Genomic DNA, 14,897 nt, shown 5'->3' with positions numbered 1-14,897 from the left:
CATAGGTTCTGTAATTACAGTACAAATTTATGGTTAATGGTACTTTTAATTTTTATTCAGGCTCTTTCTTATTCATATCACAGTCTCTTATTAAATCAATTGATGGTTGCTAGGGTAATTTGGACTCTAGAAACCAGACTGCTGAAACTGCAACTAGAGAGTTGCTGAAGAAAAAAGGTAAATAACTCAAAAACTATAAATAATAACAAATGAAAACCAATCGCAAATTGTCTCATATTATCACTCTCTTCATCATACTGAAAGTTAACTGAAAGATGGACAACCCCTTTAAAATGAAATATCCTCCATAGCCTCATTTGAAACCATTTATTGTTTCCTAAAACCATAACTGGCGAGTACAAATAGTCAAAAGAAGTAAAAAGAAGAACCTTCACAAATGAGATGGACATAAACTTGAACACAAACAAGAAACACAGGAGTCATAAGGTATATTTAACAATATATAATTATATTTATATATATATATATATATATTTCTAGATCAGTACATTCAGTTTTTAATGTGTTTTTTCTTCACAAACAGAAGAACTCTTACAATAGTAGACTTTCTAAAATAAATACTATTAAAATAGAGCTTCAAAATAAATATTCTATACAAAAGGAAACCATCAACTTATACATTTCTTTCACGGGGTGTGTTTTCTCTTTAACAAATGTGACAGAGCAAGTTGTGAAGAATTTATATTGGTTAATGACGAAGGCTTTACAAAATCAAATAAATAAAATACCCAACATTAAAGGCAAGAGAGAGGATACCAGCTTTTCACTCTTTAGGGCATATGACCAAAATAACATTAAGGCCTCGGGGCATCAGGCACAATTTCTTCCAGGTATCACAATAGATTCTCATTAAAAGAGGCAGGTTTAAGCATTTATTTTTGCACTTTTTTTTTTTATTACAACCATAGATACACCTTCCACCTCCTTACTCACTGCTTACTATTGTACTATCCATAGAACTTGCCAAAGGAACTAAAGGGGAAAGTCTAAGAGACATTAATGTCTGGGACATTCTGGGAAAGTACATTAACCAAAATCACATATTTGGAATCTAATGTCAGTTTATTCATTATCAATGCATCAATGCATTTTTTTTTATTGTAGCCCTAAGAGAATGTTATATTTGGACATTGACAAAAAAGGGTGTGATGATTATTATAGAAATAAGTTTGAGCTGAAAAGTATGCACATTAAAAATCATATTTAGTGGTCACTTGACTGTAAATTGTTAAATGTTAGGCTTTTAAAAAGATATTTTTACATTTCCTGTAATTTAAACAGTTAGCTTATCAAACATCAGACCCAATCTACCCAACCCATCCCCCCCCCTCCCCAACCCCTGCAAAAAAAAACTGAAAAAAGAAAGCTTGGCACAAGTATCAACCATAAGTCCACTGTTCTACAGCTGTACTTCATAGGTAGGCTAATATAATTTTGGACAAGCAAGAAAGACTATGGCAATGATAGTGGTGGCATTTGCACCTGCCTATAATCTGGCGTTACATATTTCCTCCCATGTTATGTCCTGCAGTATGTTAACTACTGGATATGCCTCCCATCAAGCTGTGCTTTAGAATGCCTAGAATGTAGGAAATACTGTGACTTAAATATAAATACTAATCAATTAAAGGGGAGTCCTGGAGAAATGTTCCTCTTCCTCAAATGTATAGATGTAAAAATTCCAGGAAAGGGTGTATTTATAATGTAGCATGAATACCATTTATATAAGGGTTATATCACATAAGATGTTTCAATCACCACTGTCAAAAAGCCAACAACTCACAAAAAAAAGTGGCAGTTGTGATACCTTAGTGTGCCCTGGCTTTACGGGGTTGCGCTTTAATTCAGTCTCAGATTTTGTTATTCTATGTCAATAAACCAAGTCAAAATGCTCCCTGCAACATGCAATACTTTGTTTGGCGAGAGAACCTCTCCGTTTAAAGTCCTAAAGAGGAAGTATCATGCAAGCAGAAAAAAAAGGAGTGTAGTTGTACCTTGTTGTCATAGAAAAGTTTCCCCAACCTTCAAATTAAATAAAAGACAAATAAATACACTATTTGTAATACAAGACAAAGTGCTAGATATGCAGCTAGGTTGAACGATGGGGGTTAAAAAAATAAAATCACATAATGCATTTTTGTGGTATTGATAGACATTTACATATTAATGGTAACAATTTTCAACTTGACTCAAAAATATGATTTCAGAGTGCAAGGGGAGCAAGCAGTATATATAAACCAAAGTGATGTACTGTGCCTCACTTGTGCTCAAATACCCAAAAAGCACCTTTCATATAGCAGGTTGTTCTATTTTAGAAAAGAGTCAGCTAAACAAGACCACGTAGCTTTTACCAAATGACCTGTTTGTACCATTAACCCTGAAAAAGTGTCAATACAATTTTAACATGATAAAGACAAATACATTATTTAAAGAAAGATCCTATATGCAGATGATATTTCCCCTTTAACACAGAATCTAGAATATATGATACTGAACTAGCACCTACTAGAAGTGGATTTAGTCGGCCCTTCATTAAAGGACACTGAAAATCGCTTTCTTTTAAAAAATGGCTGAGTTTTCTTATATGTTCCCCTGACTTTACCCAAAAAACTTATATAACACTAAAATAGACATCTTTATTTGTATCTCTCTATGTACATTTACACAGATATACAGGTTATTTTACATAAGAGGCTAAATTTGAGCAGCAGCAGCGAAGAAAAAAAAAAAAAAAACACAGGGCAACATGCGAGGTTCCATTGGCTGAATACTTAGAAAAAAATATAAAAAAAATATACAAACATTTTGACTGGTGTCTACATTTCCCTAATTTATCTGGTTCTTAGAAACCAAAACATCCCTGTTGGTGTTATTCATGCAGCTTGAAAACAATTGTGCTCTTCTGGGGCCAAGCTTAGTGCAGATCTTCTCTCTAAATCCTAAATTGCTAGTAGAATGTTAGAATTTGACGGTCTGAAAAGAATATTAGGCCCCTGCCATTATGGAGTTTGCTGTGTAACAATTATTGCGGTAAATGTGTACAATATGGTGGGATGCTAAATAGATGGGGGCGTTCCCATAATAACTGGAGAAAAAGTATTTACTGTGGAAAAAAAGATGTGCCTTTTTTTTCAAAACAGAGTATGTTTTTATGCATGTATCCTTTCAGTCAAGATGGCCGACAGCTTAGGACACTTCCCCATAGAGGCCTGTGATGGTGGAGTATCCTAAGCTTAACAACAGCAGCCCAACAGTGAGGTAAACACACAGATTCTCAGATCTCTTTAGAAATGTGAGGTTAGAGATTAGAAAATGTAAGATTATGATATTTGCCTCTGTATATGTAAAATAATTTCATGGGCATACACCAGCTCTCTTTATGTCGAACTACATTTCTATACACTGGCTGGCAGACTTTGGATGAGTTTGGTGTTACAGGCCTTATAAGAGCAAAATAAAAATATAACAATATGCATCGGTCACAGAGCATGGGGCTCCGTGTCTGCATAAGATAAGGTAGGCCTGACTTATTATAGGCAGTGGGGATGGGGCTACAAGTGGAAGAGAGAGATGCTAAATTCCTTCCTTTCATCATGCTGATTTGAAACAGTACCCTTAGCACTCTCTTTCATCTTCCACCTAGCCATCATTAGCTGAAAGAAGAATACATGCACCGGAAAAAACCCACACGGTATAATTAGCGAACCGGCACAATTAAGAAATGGTATCAGCTTCTGTGAACAACAACTTACAGCATCCTCGGCCAGCTCCTGACTAGCAGAGGATGCTCGGAAGTCTTGTTTGCCCAAACTGGAGGGCAGCAAATCTGACAACCTGACGCTAACACAAAGAGAATGACACTCTTGTAAAGGAGCGCACTAGGATGTGTGAGTTAGTCGTGACAACTTAAATGAAAAGAGCGTATTGTAACGGGTATTTTCCACACCTTGTTAGAACTTCACCTATAATGTTACATGCTCTGCCTTTTAGCAACATAAAAGAGGATCAGTTTCATACAGCCTTTCTCTGCAAACAGAATGGCCAAAAAAAGGAAACACTTTATGGAAATAGCTACTCTGAAAATATATATATAAAAAAAGCGTGCAAATAAATTAACACTCCAGTAAGGTGGGGAAAGTATAGAGGTGTTGCAATCTGCTCTTCTATAAAAACTGAGTTATGCATGAATGTCCTGTTGGAAACAAAGACCTCTGTATGTTAGGAAGCTCTGGAGCTGGCTTACATCCATGCCAGTGTCAGGGAATCGGCATAAGCTGCTTCCATTACCAAGAGGTGGAGCAGAAAAGCTGTAAGGTAGGTAGAGATGCCACTGTGCTAAAACATGACTCTTCTCTGACACTTAAAATACAGAAGTTAGAAACAGTTCACAGCTACTACACACATAAGGCATTTACTTCTTTCCTTCAGTGTGACACCAGGTCTTGCTGGATCCCCCTAATTAAGTAAGGAATGCTATATTAAAGCCTTAGGTGATGGTATCCGCCTACAGTCATTTATTTTATTTTTTGCATGAATTTCCTGCAGAGTGTTGGATGCATCCTTGTAACACAGTTCGCAACCTTATGGTCGGCCAATCAGAATGGCTTCTCTGGTCTGTTGACGGCATCTGGCGCTTTGCACATGACACTGTTTGTGTTTTTGCACCGGCACCCGGGCCTGCTGGCTTGGTCATAGCATTTCTGGGAGAGTTTGACACAGCCAGTAGCTGGAAGGTAGCAAAGCAAGCAAGGAAGGACTAGTGACAAGGCACCCATGAAAGACCACCGAGCGCAGCAGTTGGAGTGAGAACAAGAGCATGGATGATCTGCACACGAGCCTTCATCATCTTCGTTGGTGCAGTGGTAAAACACACCCTTTACCAGACACATGCAGGTGGAGTAATTGACCAAATTCTGGGCTGAACACAGACATTCCTGGTTGCACACCCAGCAAGACGGCAATGTCCGAGGAGTGGTACAGTCTTTGCATTTGCACTTTCCACAGGTCTCGCAGAGTAAGACGTGCTTGTCTAGCTCCTGGGCCATGGGTCCCTTTACATCCTGAGGCTTGCAGTTAATAACTTTAGGCTGTATCCTCACTGCCCTGGGTGGTGACTGATCCACCACCGGAGGTGGGGCCATGTGGTCCAAGAGTCTTTGATCTGAGGAGGTGCTACTGCTGCTGCTAATTGAGCTTGGACGCCCACTGAATGATATCCAAGGGTGGGTGATGTCTGCCTCACACCTCTGCAAATGCTGATTGATGAGCGTGGGTTCATGAGGACCCCTGACAAGCTTCTGACTAGCCAGCTGACTCAACGAAGGATTGTCAATGTAATCGTTTTCCAAATGGCTGGTTTTCATCTGGTCGATTGGCAGAATGGTGAGTGGATGCTGTAATCTTCCATAAGGGACCCGGCCATCCAGCAATGGCTGTACCATGACAGCGTTGGGCACGACTGTGATACTGTGAGGAATCCTGGAATCCATTGACCTAATCCGCACCAGTTCTGGGTATGCTGCTTCTTAAAACTCCTAAACATAAAAGAGAGGAGAGGAAAAAAACAGAGTTAAAATTTAACCCAAAAACGTAATGAACAGCAACATCAAAATGGCACAACAATATGGACAAAGGTTTTCCAGAATTCCTGAGCCAGCTGTAGGTGTGCTGCTTGGAATAAAAAAGCTGCAATGCAGGTCCTTTTATTTAAAGGTAACAAAGTGCGCCCTTTTAAAGTGGAATTCCGCCATTTTTTGCACAATGAATTCTAAGCAACCATCCAATATACATGTATTAAAAAGTTCAGAGATTTTAATGCTATGTGTAATTCTGCATCCATTATATGTATCATTTTTGTACATTTTCAAAAAAAGTTTTGAGTGGAGATCCTCTTTATACAATATATCATCTTTTACCATTTTTTTTTTAGAATCTATTAATCACTAATAGCTTAACAACATGGAGTAAAAGAAAAGTGTATGGTAACTTTTTTTCAATCACAAGCAGGGATAAAGGCAAATGCTGCTATCTGCCCAAAGTTATGACTCAGAACAGAAACCACCTCAGTTTACAAGAACGGCTGACTGAATATTGCTTTAGTTTCTAATTTCATCGAAAGAACAGTTCCGAATTGGAACCTATCCAGTTACCCAAAAGCTATGCAAGTCAAAAGAGCACAGGAAGCAACTAAGCTTAAATCAAAGAGCGGATACGGCCTGGCTCCAATTTAGAAAGTGCACATTGTTTTCTATGAGAAGTAGTGTTTCCTGGTCGAGTGACCTTTTATTTGGGAGCCCTGTTTGAAAAGGACTTAAAGGGGCAGAGCACATTTTTCAACTAAACACACAGTTTCAGCAGGCAGATGTAACTTGCCTGGGGTTTAAAACAAACAAATCTATTAACTTGTGTGGATGTGTGTGTTTGTAAGGATTTGCATACATCCATTTTAGATTTAGAACATGGGAAACAAAGCCCTATCACTTAACCCTTTCCTCCTACATATTAATAAATACATTCCAATAAAAAATAATAAAGTAAAATCTAGATGAAAGTCATTAAAGATCCATTTCATGGCACAGAGCTGGGGGGGGGGTTATACTTCTACAAAGACAATAATCTACATGCAGAGGTTGAAAAAAAGAAGTCATTTTAAGGAACCCAGTGTGTCAGCTTGTAGTTCAACCACAGCTGGAGAGCCTCATCTTTCCTTGTACGGTTCAGTGGAATGTAACCGGCTACCTCTGCTTCCCATTTAGACCCATGGGAACAACAAGAGTTTTTATCAGCGCTGCTGTAACATCCATAAAAATAGAGAGGTGACGGGATACAAAGGGCCTGAACGTCTTAGGTCAATATATAAATATTTATTGCATTAACAGCAGACACCGGCTTTACTGAATAACCAGCAGAGCAGTAAACTGTGCTCACAGTACATTACTGCAATGATAAAATATTTATCCCTATATCATGCTGTGAAATGTCATACAGAGCTGAGCTGAGAATTTACACAGGCACAGCAAGCCTTTAACAAGCGGATCTAACTATCAAATATTTGGTGGCTGAGCGCAGGGAGTTAAGGTGACTTGTTAAAAGTTACAAAGAAATTCGAAAACCAAACCCGGCTGTCATGCATTATTGCATTATACCTTAGGGGGTGAATGTTAAAGGAAAATTCCACCCAAAAACTGTTATGTTCTTTGCATAATGAAAGAAAATGTAATTCTTCTATACAATAATACAATTTAAACAGTATTTCTATTATTTGTAAATGTAATTGCTTCTTAAAGCAGTATCTGTCTGGCTAGTTATATTTCCTGCACTACTGGTTCTGACAAAAAAAAAACTCTACTTAAGCAGAGGAAACAGTTCTGTAGATGTTTCTATATGTCAAGATATGAGATTTTCATCAGGTGGGGGTAGCAACATTCCTATGCACTCTTCATTTTCTTTTCAAAGGTCTCTAATATTCTATGGCAAGTCACAGCAGGGAAGGGAGTGATATAGCCAGGAGAAATTCCCCCACAAGGACTCGTCTCTATGAAAACTGCTAGATGGTTTTTCATATGCAAGCAACATGTATTTAACTGTCGTGACCCTTTAATGCCCCAGTGGCCAACCTTCATGAAGCAGGACAATGATTGACAGGACCGCCTGCAGCAGCTGTACAGTTTATAACCCCTACTCCATTCCCTGTAGGCAGCCACCAGAATCTTCTCTATGTCTGTTACTTCACTGGATCTGCCTTAACTAACACATGGGAAATTGTGTCTGCCCAGGAACATGCCACAGGGATGCACTGCCCCTGCAGAAATACACACTGGATGATTGACATGCGATTTAAGATCCTATTAAAAGAAACAGTCCAGGTCCAGCATGAAGAAATCCAAAATATCATTATTCCAAAGTATTAGTATAGAAATCCCCCCCGTTTAATTACAAAGAGGTATCTGACTTACTGAAAGCCACCGGAGTTATATCATATTAGTCTTATTTACCTTTATACTAGTGTATTGCCCGTATGATAAATATTTACACATACAGGAAAGGGAAATCAGGCAGGTCACCCTTCATTTCAGAGGCTTGTATGCAACAGGTTAACTGATTGAGGGTTACACCTTAGCAAGGATTAACAAAGCAAAGTATATGGTAATTGAGAAAATAATAGCCTTGTTCTTTCGTATGTCTTCCCTGTGCAACATAAACAGTAAGCTGTCTCCCATTATGTTTACGGGCCAAGAATGGCCGCTGATGGAACACATATGCAGAGCAATGGCGTTTGGAAAAAGCAGGTGATTTAGAAAGCACACTTTCAGTAGTTTACGAGCTGCCTCTTCCGCTGCAGCTACATCTGCAGTCCCAGCTGTTAAAGCAGGGTGCCCGGGCGAGTCCCACACCTTCCCTCCCCCAAATAAAACTCCACGTGTCACCCTTTAGGGAGAGAAAGGAAAAGACTGAGCAGTTTTTTTTTCAGTTCGGCTGAATCCTTTCTCAGCTCACAATATCCTATAACAAACATTACTGATCTAAGGTGACAGAGCAGCGTGTAAGATTCATGAATGGGGAAGGTTCAAGAGGTGACATCCTACTGCCCTCCAGTGATACCCATTAACCCACCGCATGCCAAAGAGGTCACCGACACATCCATGAGGTTAAGCAACCAAAGCACTCACTTGTAATCCAAGGACACCAGGGAAGCACTGCATTTCCAACAAAAACATTTACCCCCACAATAATACAGCAAGGCAGGGAACACAGCTGTCAAGGCCAATGCAAAAATGTAGACATGAAAGATTTGGGAAAATAAGGCCATATGGTCATACAGGAAAAAAACTTTTGCTGAGAACATTTCTAGCACATTTGCTGTTGTACAAAGGCCAAAAACACAGTTCAATAACAACCTGATTCTTAGGAGAATGTGCTATATATACACACACACATATATATCAATCATCTAAACAGTCTTATGTACAATGATACATAAAGTATTTATAGGTATTCCCATCTCTCATACAGAATTTCAATTTTTAAAGGGACATCAAAGGCAAATATAGGTAACTCTTCACAAGTGGTTCCTCAAGTTGTTGCAACTGGTGACATTGCAGGCACTTTTTTCCTGGCAGGCCAGGGGAACCTGTTTTCCTCCGACACTCACTTCCTCACACAGTCAAAAAGAGGAAATGCAAAGTGATGGAAAAGGAAAAACCTGGATTATATTTCCTGGGGATTTGCAGAATCCCCATAATAGGTTAATGCTTCAAATATTAGATTGTAAACTCTAAGGACAGGGACTTGATGGGTATAAATATGCTTTATATTGCACACTCTCTTTGATAAAACTATATTATCTATATTTTTGTTGTATTTTACTAACCACAGCGGTTTTATATATATAATATATACATATATATAATATGTTTCCCCACAACTCACAGGCCATCAGCACAACGTATGTTTAATGCGCTAGTACCCCTTTAATGGGCCCTGTCCGCTAGCTAATCCAGCATTGTCCCAGTGCCAGGGGACACGCCTCCTTCCTGAGCAAGACAACACGTTTACCCTTTACACTGTCACTTGTAATTCTCCAACACCTTTACGTTCTATTTAGCAAGTGTCAGAGGAGTTGACAGACAACGGATGTGGATGAAACACACACAACACACATGTTCTTTGTCAGGAAAAAATGATAATTCTTGTAACGCAGGCTGCTAAGATCATGCCACTTATATTACAGCTACAGGTTAATGCACAATATAAAAACATATACATTGTAGCAGGAACGAGAAAAGTAACAAATATAGGAAAAAAGCCTATCTATTTATTTATCTATCTATCATCTTTATATATCTATATTAATATTATGATTCCTCCAGCACTTGCTAGTGCACTATCCCCCAGCCCACAGACAGCAGGAGGGCTACTATTATTACTGTGACTTAGTATAAAACATATTAAAAAAAAAAAATAGATTTATATACATATTCTGCATTTTATTAAACCATGCATCTTGTCCCTCTGTAAATTGCAACATGGATATTTAATTCATGCAATTGTACTTTTTAAGGTCAAATCCTTTTTTCTGGACCATAAAGCTTGCAATCTAATTTTGACATGGTTATCAGAGGCCGACTCTTCATTCCAGCCAGGTTCTTATGACTGCCGATCACTTAGACAAAATGAGCTTCCTACATATGAGACATATTTCTGCATACAGATACAAAAGCAGAGATGTTTTTATGTTCTTGGGAGGCAATCCCTGGACTGGGGCAGCTTCTGAAGTTAAAAAGCAAGGAGCAAACACTGAATCTGGCAGGGAGTCAGAAAATCTGCCTGCAATAGGGTATTTCTGAGACATATGACTCTCGCTAAACACATCTAGTCAATATTCCTGAATTCTTCTACTGCCCCTGCATCTATCTACTGAAATAGATCCCCAAAAATGCTGCCCCTGCATTTAACCGACATTATAAACACATACTGGTGATAAAATGGCAAACAGCAGATCCTAAATCCAGAAGAAGATTAAGATGTCTATGAATTTAAGGCAGATTTAGCAGCCAGCCATCCGACGCAATTCCTAAAAATAAATAACTGTGCCTGGTCTATGCCAACTTAACTCTGGCAGCTGGGAAATAGCTTTTACAAGATATTTCAGTAAATCAGACAGCTTAATTTTTGGCATTGGGACAGCTAAATAAAATAATAATAAAAAAAACACTTACTATGTACATTTACTGTTATTACAGCAAATACCCATGAATTCATCCCAGCCAGGGATAATGGCACAGAAGCTGGCAGTACATCTTTCCGTGAATGGCTCTATAATTAGCTGTATGCTGAATGGATAGACTACTACAGAATATAATGTCAAAAGCTTAAAAATATTCACACGCTCGCCACACCAAGGATAGATCTGCAGGGCAGTACCTTTTTTTTGGGTTAACCCCAGGGGCGTAACTACAGAGGAAGCAGACCCTGCGGCTGCAGGGGGCCCAAGAGGTAAAGGGGCTATAATTCATATATATATAAGTTCAATAAGTTTTGGTAAAACAGGTCAATCTCTACACATTTTGGGGGCCTGAAAAATAATTTGCCGTGGGGCCCGTTAATATCTAGTTACCACTACCAATGGCTAACCCCTTGCTTGCTGGGGAGATTTCTGGGCAGAAGAACGGCCCGCCAGATGAAATCATGAAAACAGCAATATTACTCAAATATAAAACTGAGCGATGATTGAGAATATTGCAGGAAGATGTGTAAGCAGTGTATAACGGTGGTATCTGGATGCCTCCCTTTTCATATAGTACAGGTATGGGACCTGTTATCCAGAATGCTCGGGACCTGGGGTTTTCCGGATAACGGATCTTTCCGTAATTTGGGTGTTCATGCCTTATGTCTACTAGAAATCCATTTAAATTAACCCAATAGGCTGGGTTTGCTTCCAATAAGGATTAATTATATCTTAGTTGGGATCAAGTACACGCTACGGTTTTATTATTACAGAGAAAAAGGAAATCATTTTTAAAAATTTGGATCATTTGGATAAAATGGAGTCTATGGGAGACAGCCATTCCGTAATTCGGAGCTTTTCTGGATACCGGGTTTCCGGATAAGGGATCCTATACCTGTACATGGTGCTACGCAATATGTTGGCGCTATATAAATACATGTTAATAATAATAATAATACATGCAGCAGACAGCCCTGTCACTTATCACACACTTTCTCAAGTAGCTGATGGGTATAGTTCCATAGCATTTTCTTTTTTTATGCCTAATAAATAACTGTGCTTATCGTTCGCATGCAATTGCACGCAATGCCTCCTCTCTCTGCAAATTGTCACCACTTAAATGTCACCAAATTCCTGCTCCAGTATAAGCAATAAAAAATAAAGCAGTCAAAGAGCAATTTCTTGTCCAAGTCCCTTACACAATTGCCTATGCTCCTGGTCTCACCCTGGCAACACATATAAGAAGGCAGCAAGTGACTCAGGCTATAAACCAGCACCCCCCGACCTGATGAGACTGCGTTAAAAAAAAAAAAAATACAGTATGCGACTTTGTATGATGCGACTGCTGCAAACTAGAGCCTGGGTATAATGTATCACTGCTAGAAGGCCTTGAGAAATCAGCAGCAGATGTGTATCAGTTATTGTACATTTGTGAATGAGAGTCTACACATCTATTTCATATTATAGGCGCTACCAAATATAGATTGACTTCCGATTGCCCAATATAGCAAGAATAGAAAAAAAGCAAAACATTCCCCCCTTCCTCTGCCCACGAAGGCAACAGACGCCTTTTCTATGTCTTGAAGATCGCTAGTCGCGTGTATATTCTTTTTAAATCTCCCCCTGTGCAGCTCAATCGCTGGGCCTCATTTTTTTTTTCTTATTTGGAGATTAAACGTTTGGGCTAAAATGTGCGTCTGGCGCTATATAAGGATCGAATGATAATAGAAAAGGCAGCGCCTGGGAAGCTTCAATTGATGGTGCGTCATCAGAAGTAGGAAACTGCCAAAAAACTGCAATTTGTCTTTTTTTTTTTTTTATCCTTGAAAAGCAGTGGAACGATCAGAGGCTAAACAGGGGGTTCTCGGTAGAGAAATAGGAGATTTGTACGGATCAAAGGTCACTTGCTGTGATCTGCAGAGGAAGAATCGCTGAGCAGGGAGGGAAAAAAAATCGCGTTTTATCGCTCGTGCAAAGGGCGATCGTGATGATGCAGCCAGTGATTCCTGTTGCTGCTGCTGCATCATCGCTGTTTGCGCAAAGAGCGCTGCAAGGAGAAGCCTGCTCCGGTGTCCCCTGTGCATTTCTGATACATAAGAAGCGACACAGCGCTGGGATTCCCCCTAGAGCAGCTCCCTGGCCCCCCAAATAAAGGTGCCCAGTCACCATGACACATGTAATGCTGAATTAACACACGGGAGCATTGGAATACAATAAAAAAAAGCGCACACATACATATAAATATATATATACAGAGCAACAGCAGATCTGCCCATTGTAGTTCAAGTTCTTACTTGGAAGGCTGCAGCCAGGCACATTTCCTAGTAATCCGCAAATCCCAGCGAATGAGTGACTGTGTGCTTGGAAACCATTGATCCGGGCTGCATTGCTCCTCTGCTGTCTGTCAGCTTCTTATTTGCGTTCGGTGTTGCAACTGCCTGGGAAAAAATGGCTTTTTTTATGAATGGGAGGGAAGAGCAGCAGCACGCAGGCGCAGTAGGCCCAACGCAGTTCTTATGAATGGGGTGGGAGCCGGCCTCTAACGCGCCTGCGCGCTGATTTTTTTTTTCCTCTCTCTCTCTCTCACTCTTTTTTTTTTTTTTTTTTTTAATTTGTGAATGGAGAGCGGAAGCTAACCTGTGGCGTTCATTGCCTGCGTTTTATGAATGGAGGAGAGAGCTGAATAAACCGCGCGTGTGGAGCGAGCCCTGGAGGGATGCGGGGAGGGAGGTGGAGTGTGTGGGGGAAGGGAAGCACTGCAGTAAATGGAGAAGATCCATAGAAAGCAAAGGCTCGTCTTTGCCCAAGGACATTGAGCTGCCCTAATCTGGATTGTTACTCCTTTATATTAGCTGCAGAGTGCCAGCCTGGGTGGCAGCGAGGTTGACAAGGAAAGGGTTGAGGATTAGAGAGGACTGGCAAACACGCCACACTCTTGTAATTGGCTAAAACCGGATTTGCCCCTGTGAAATGACGAAATTATGTTGTTTTTTTTTTAAATTTGGCTCCTGTTTCTTTTACGTTGCTATGCTGGATACCCCCCAGGCAAAAAACAAAAAGCAAATGAAATTGTTTGGCTTGTGTCTCTAGGCAGGTTGCCAGTCCCATTCAGCCCAAAGGCTTATTAATAATGATATTTAAATCATAAATCATCTGGAGTCTGAGGTAACAGAAAAAGAGGGAGCTGCGGTAGATATAGATATATAGATGATGTGTAAAGATTCAAATCTATATAAGTGGATATTAGGGATGCACCGAATCCAGGATTCAGTTCGGGATTCGGCCTTTTTCAGCATAAATCGGTCCAAACGTTCTGCCCTGCCGAATCGAACCAAATCCTAATTTGTTTAGGGATCGGATTAGGTTCGGCCGGGCAGAGGAGGGAAATCACGTGGTGTTTTTTTGTCACAAAACAAGGAACGAAAAATTGTTTTCCTTTCCCACACCTAATTTGCATATGCAAATTAGGATTCAGTTCGGAATTCGGACGAATCTTTTGCGAAGGATTTGGGGGTTCGGTCCAATCCAAAACAGGGGATTTGGTGCATACCTAACGTATATGTGTGCAATACAGGGATCTGCAGCCCACCAGCCCTTGCTGCTCTTCATATCTATATCATGGACATTCCTCATCTATGTCCTGTATGTGTTATGTTCCATATATTCTTTCATAGCCTTTATATATTTATTTTATTATTATTGCGCATTAGCTATCTGCAGCAGCAGCCCTGTCACCAGCCCGTCAATGAACAACCCCCCCTCCCCCCGCTGCTGTTTCTGTGGGTGGAAAAGATGAGGTGTGCCACCCTGCTACGTTTATTCTAACCTATTTCCTACAGGAGAGAGAATGGAACCTTGCAATAGATGAATGTTAGACCTTATGAAAAGGATGAGCACATGTATTTGTGTAAAGCAGACTATGTGTAAAATAATTATTCTACTTACAATGCTCCAAATAACGTATTGTGCCCATGCAATATGGCATGAAAGGAAAGGTCTTACTTTTAAATTCCCAGTATCACTGTATGGTATAGTTCGTGTTTAGAATATAAAGTCTGTCTTTTTCGGGGGGGGGAACAATCCGCCTTATTGAAGAAATTCCTTCTTGCCAAAGATGCAAAGAGAGCGTCCTGGGTTTTCTACCTTTCAG

At 39.8% G+C, this 14,897-nt stretch overlaps 1 protein-coding gene across 1 annotated transcript; it reads right to left on the bottom strand.

Moving 5' to 3' along the window:
- Nucleotides 1–829: 829 nt before the first annotated feature.
- On the bottom strand, nt 830–13,313 carry spry4.L (sprouty RTK signaling antagonist 4 L homeolog). The gene is made up of 2 exons (XM_018252128.2): nt 13,042–13,313; nt 830–5,555 (listed from the first exon to the last, which is right to left on the bottom strand). The coding sequence occupies exon 2, from the start codon at nt 5,508–5,510 to the stop codon at nt 4,617–4,619; it is 894 nt and encodes a 297-aa protein (XP_018107617.1). The 5' UTR covers nt 5,511–5,555; nt 13,042–13,313; the 3' UTR covers nt 830–4,616.
- Between the last annotated feature and the right edge of the window lie 1,584 nt (nt 13,314–14,897).

The sequence above is a fragment of the Xenopus laevis genome, chromosome 3L (assembly GCF_017654675.1).
Source record: "Xenopus laevis strain J_2021 chromosome 3L, Xenopus_laevis_v10.1, whole genome shotgun sequence".
In the NCBI taxonomy this organism is placed as follows: Eukaryota; Metazoa; Chordata; class Amphibia; order Anura; family Pipidae; genus Xenopus; species Xenopus laevis.
The sequence above is the reverse complement of the archived record's forward strand: the minus strand, read 5'-3'. Positions and strand labels throughout refer to the sequence as shown.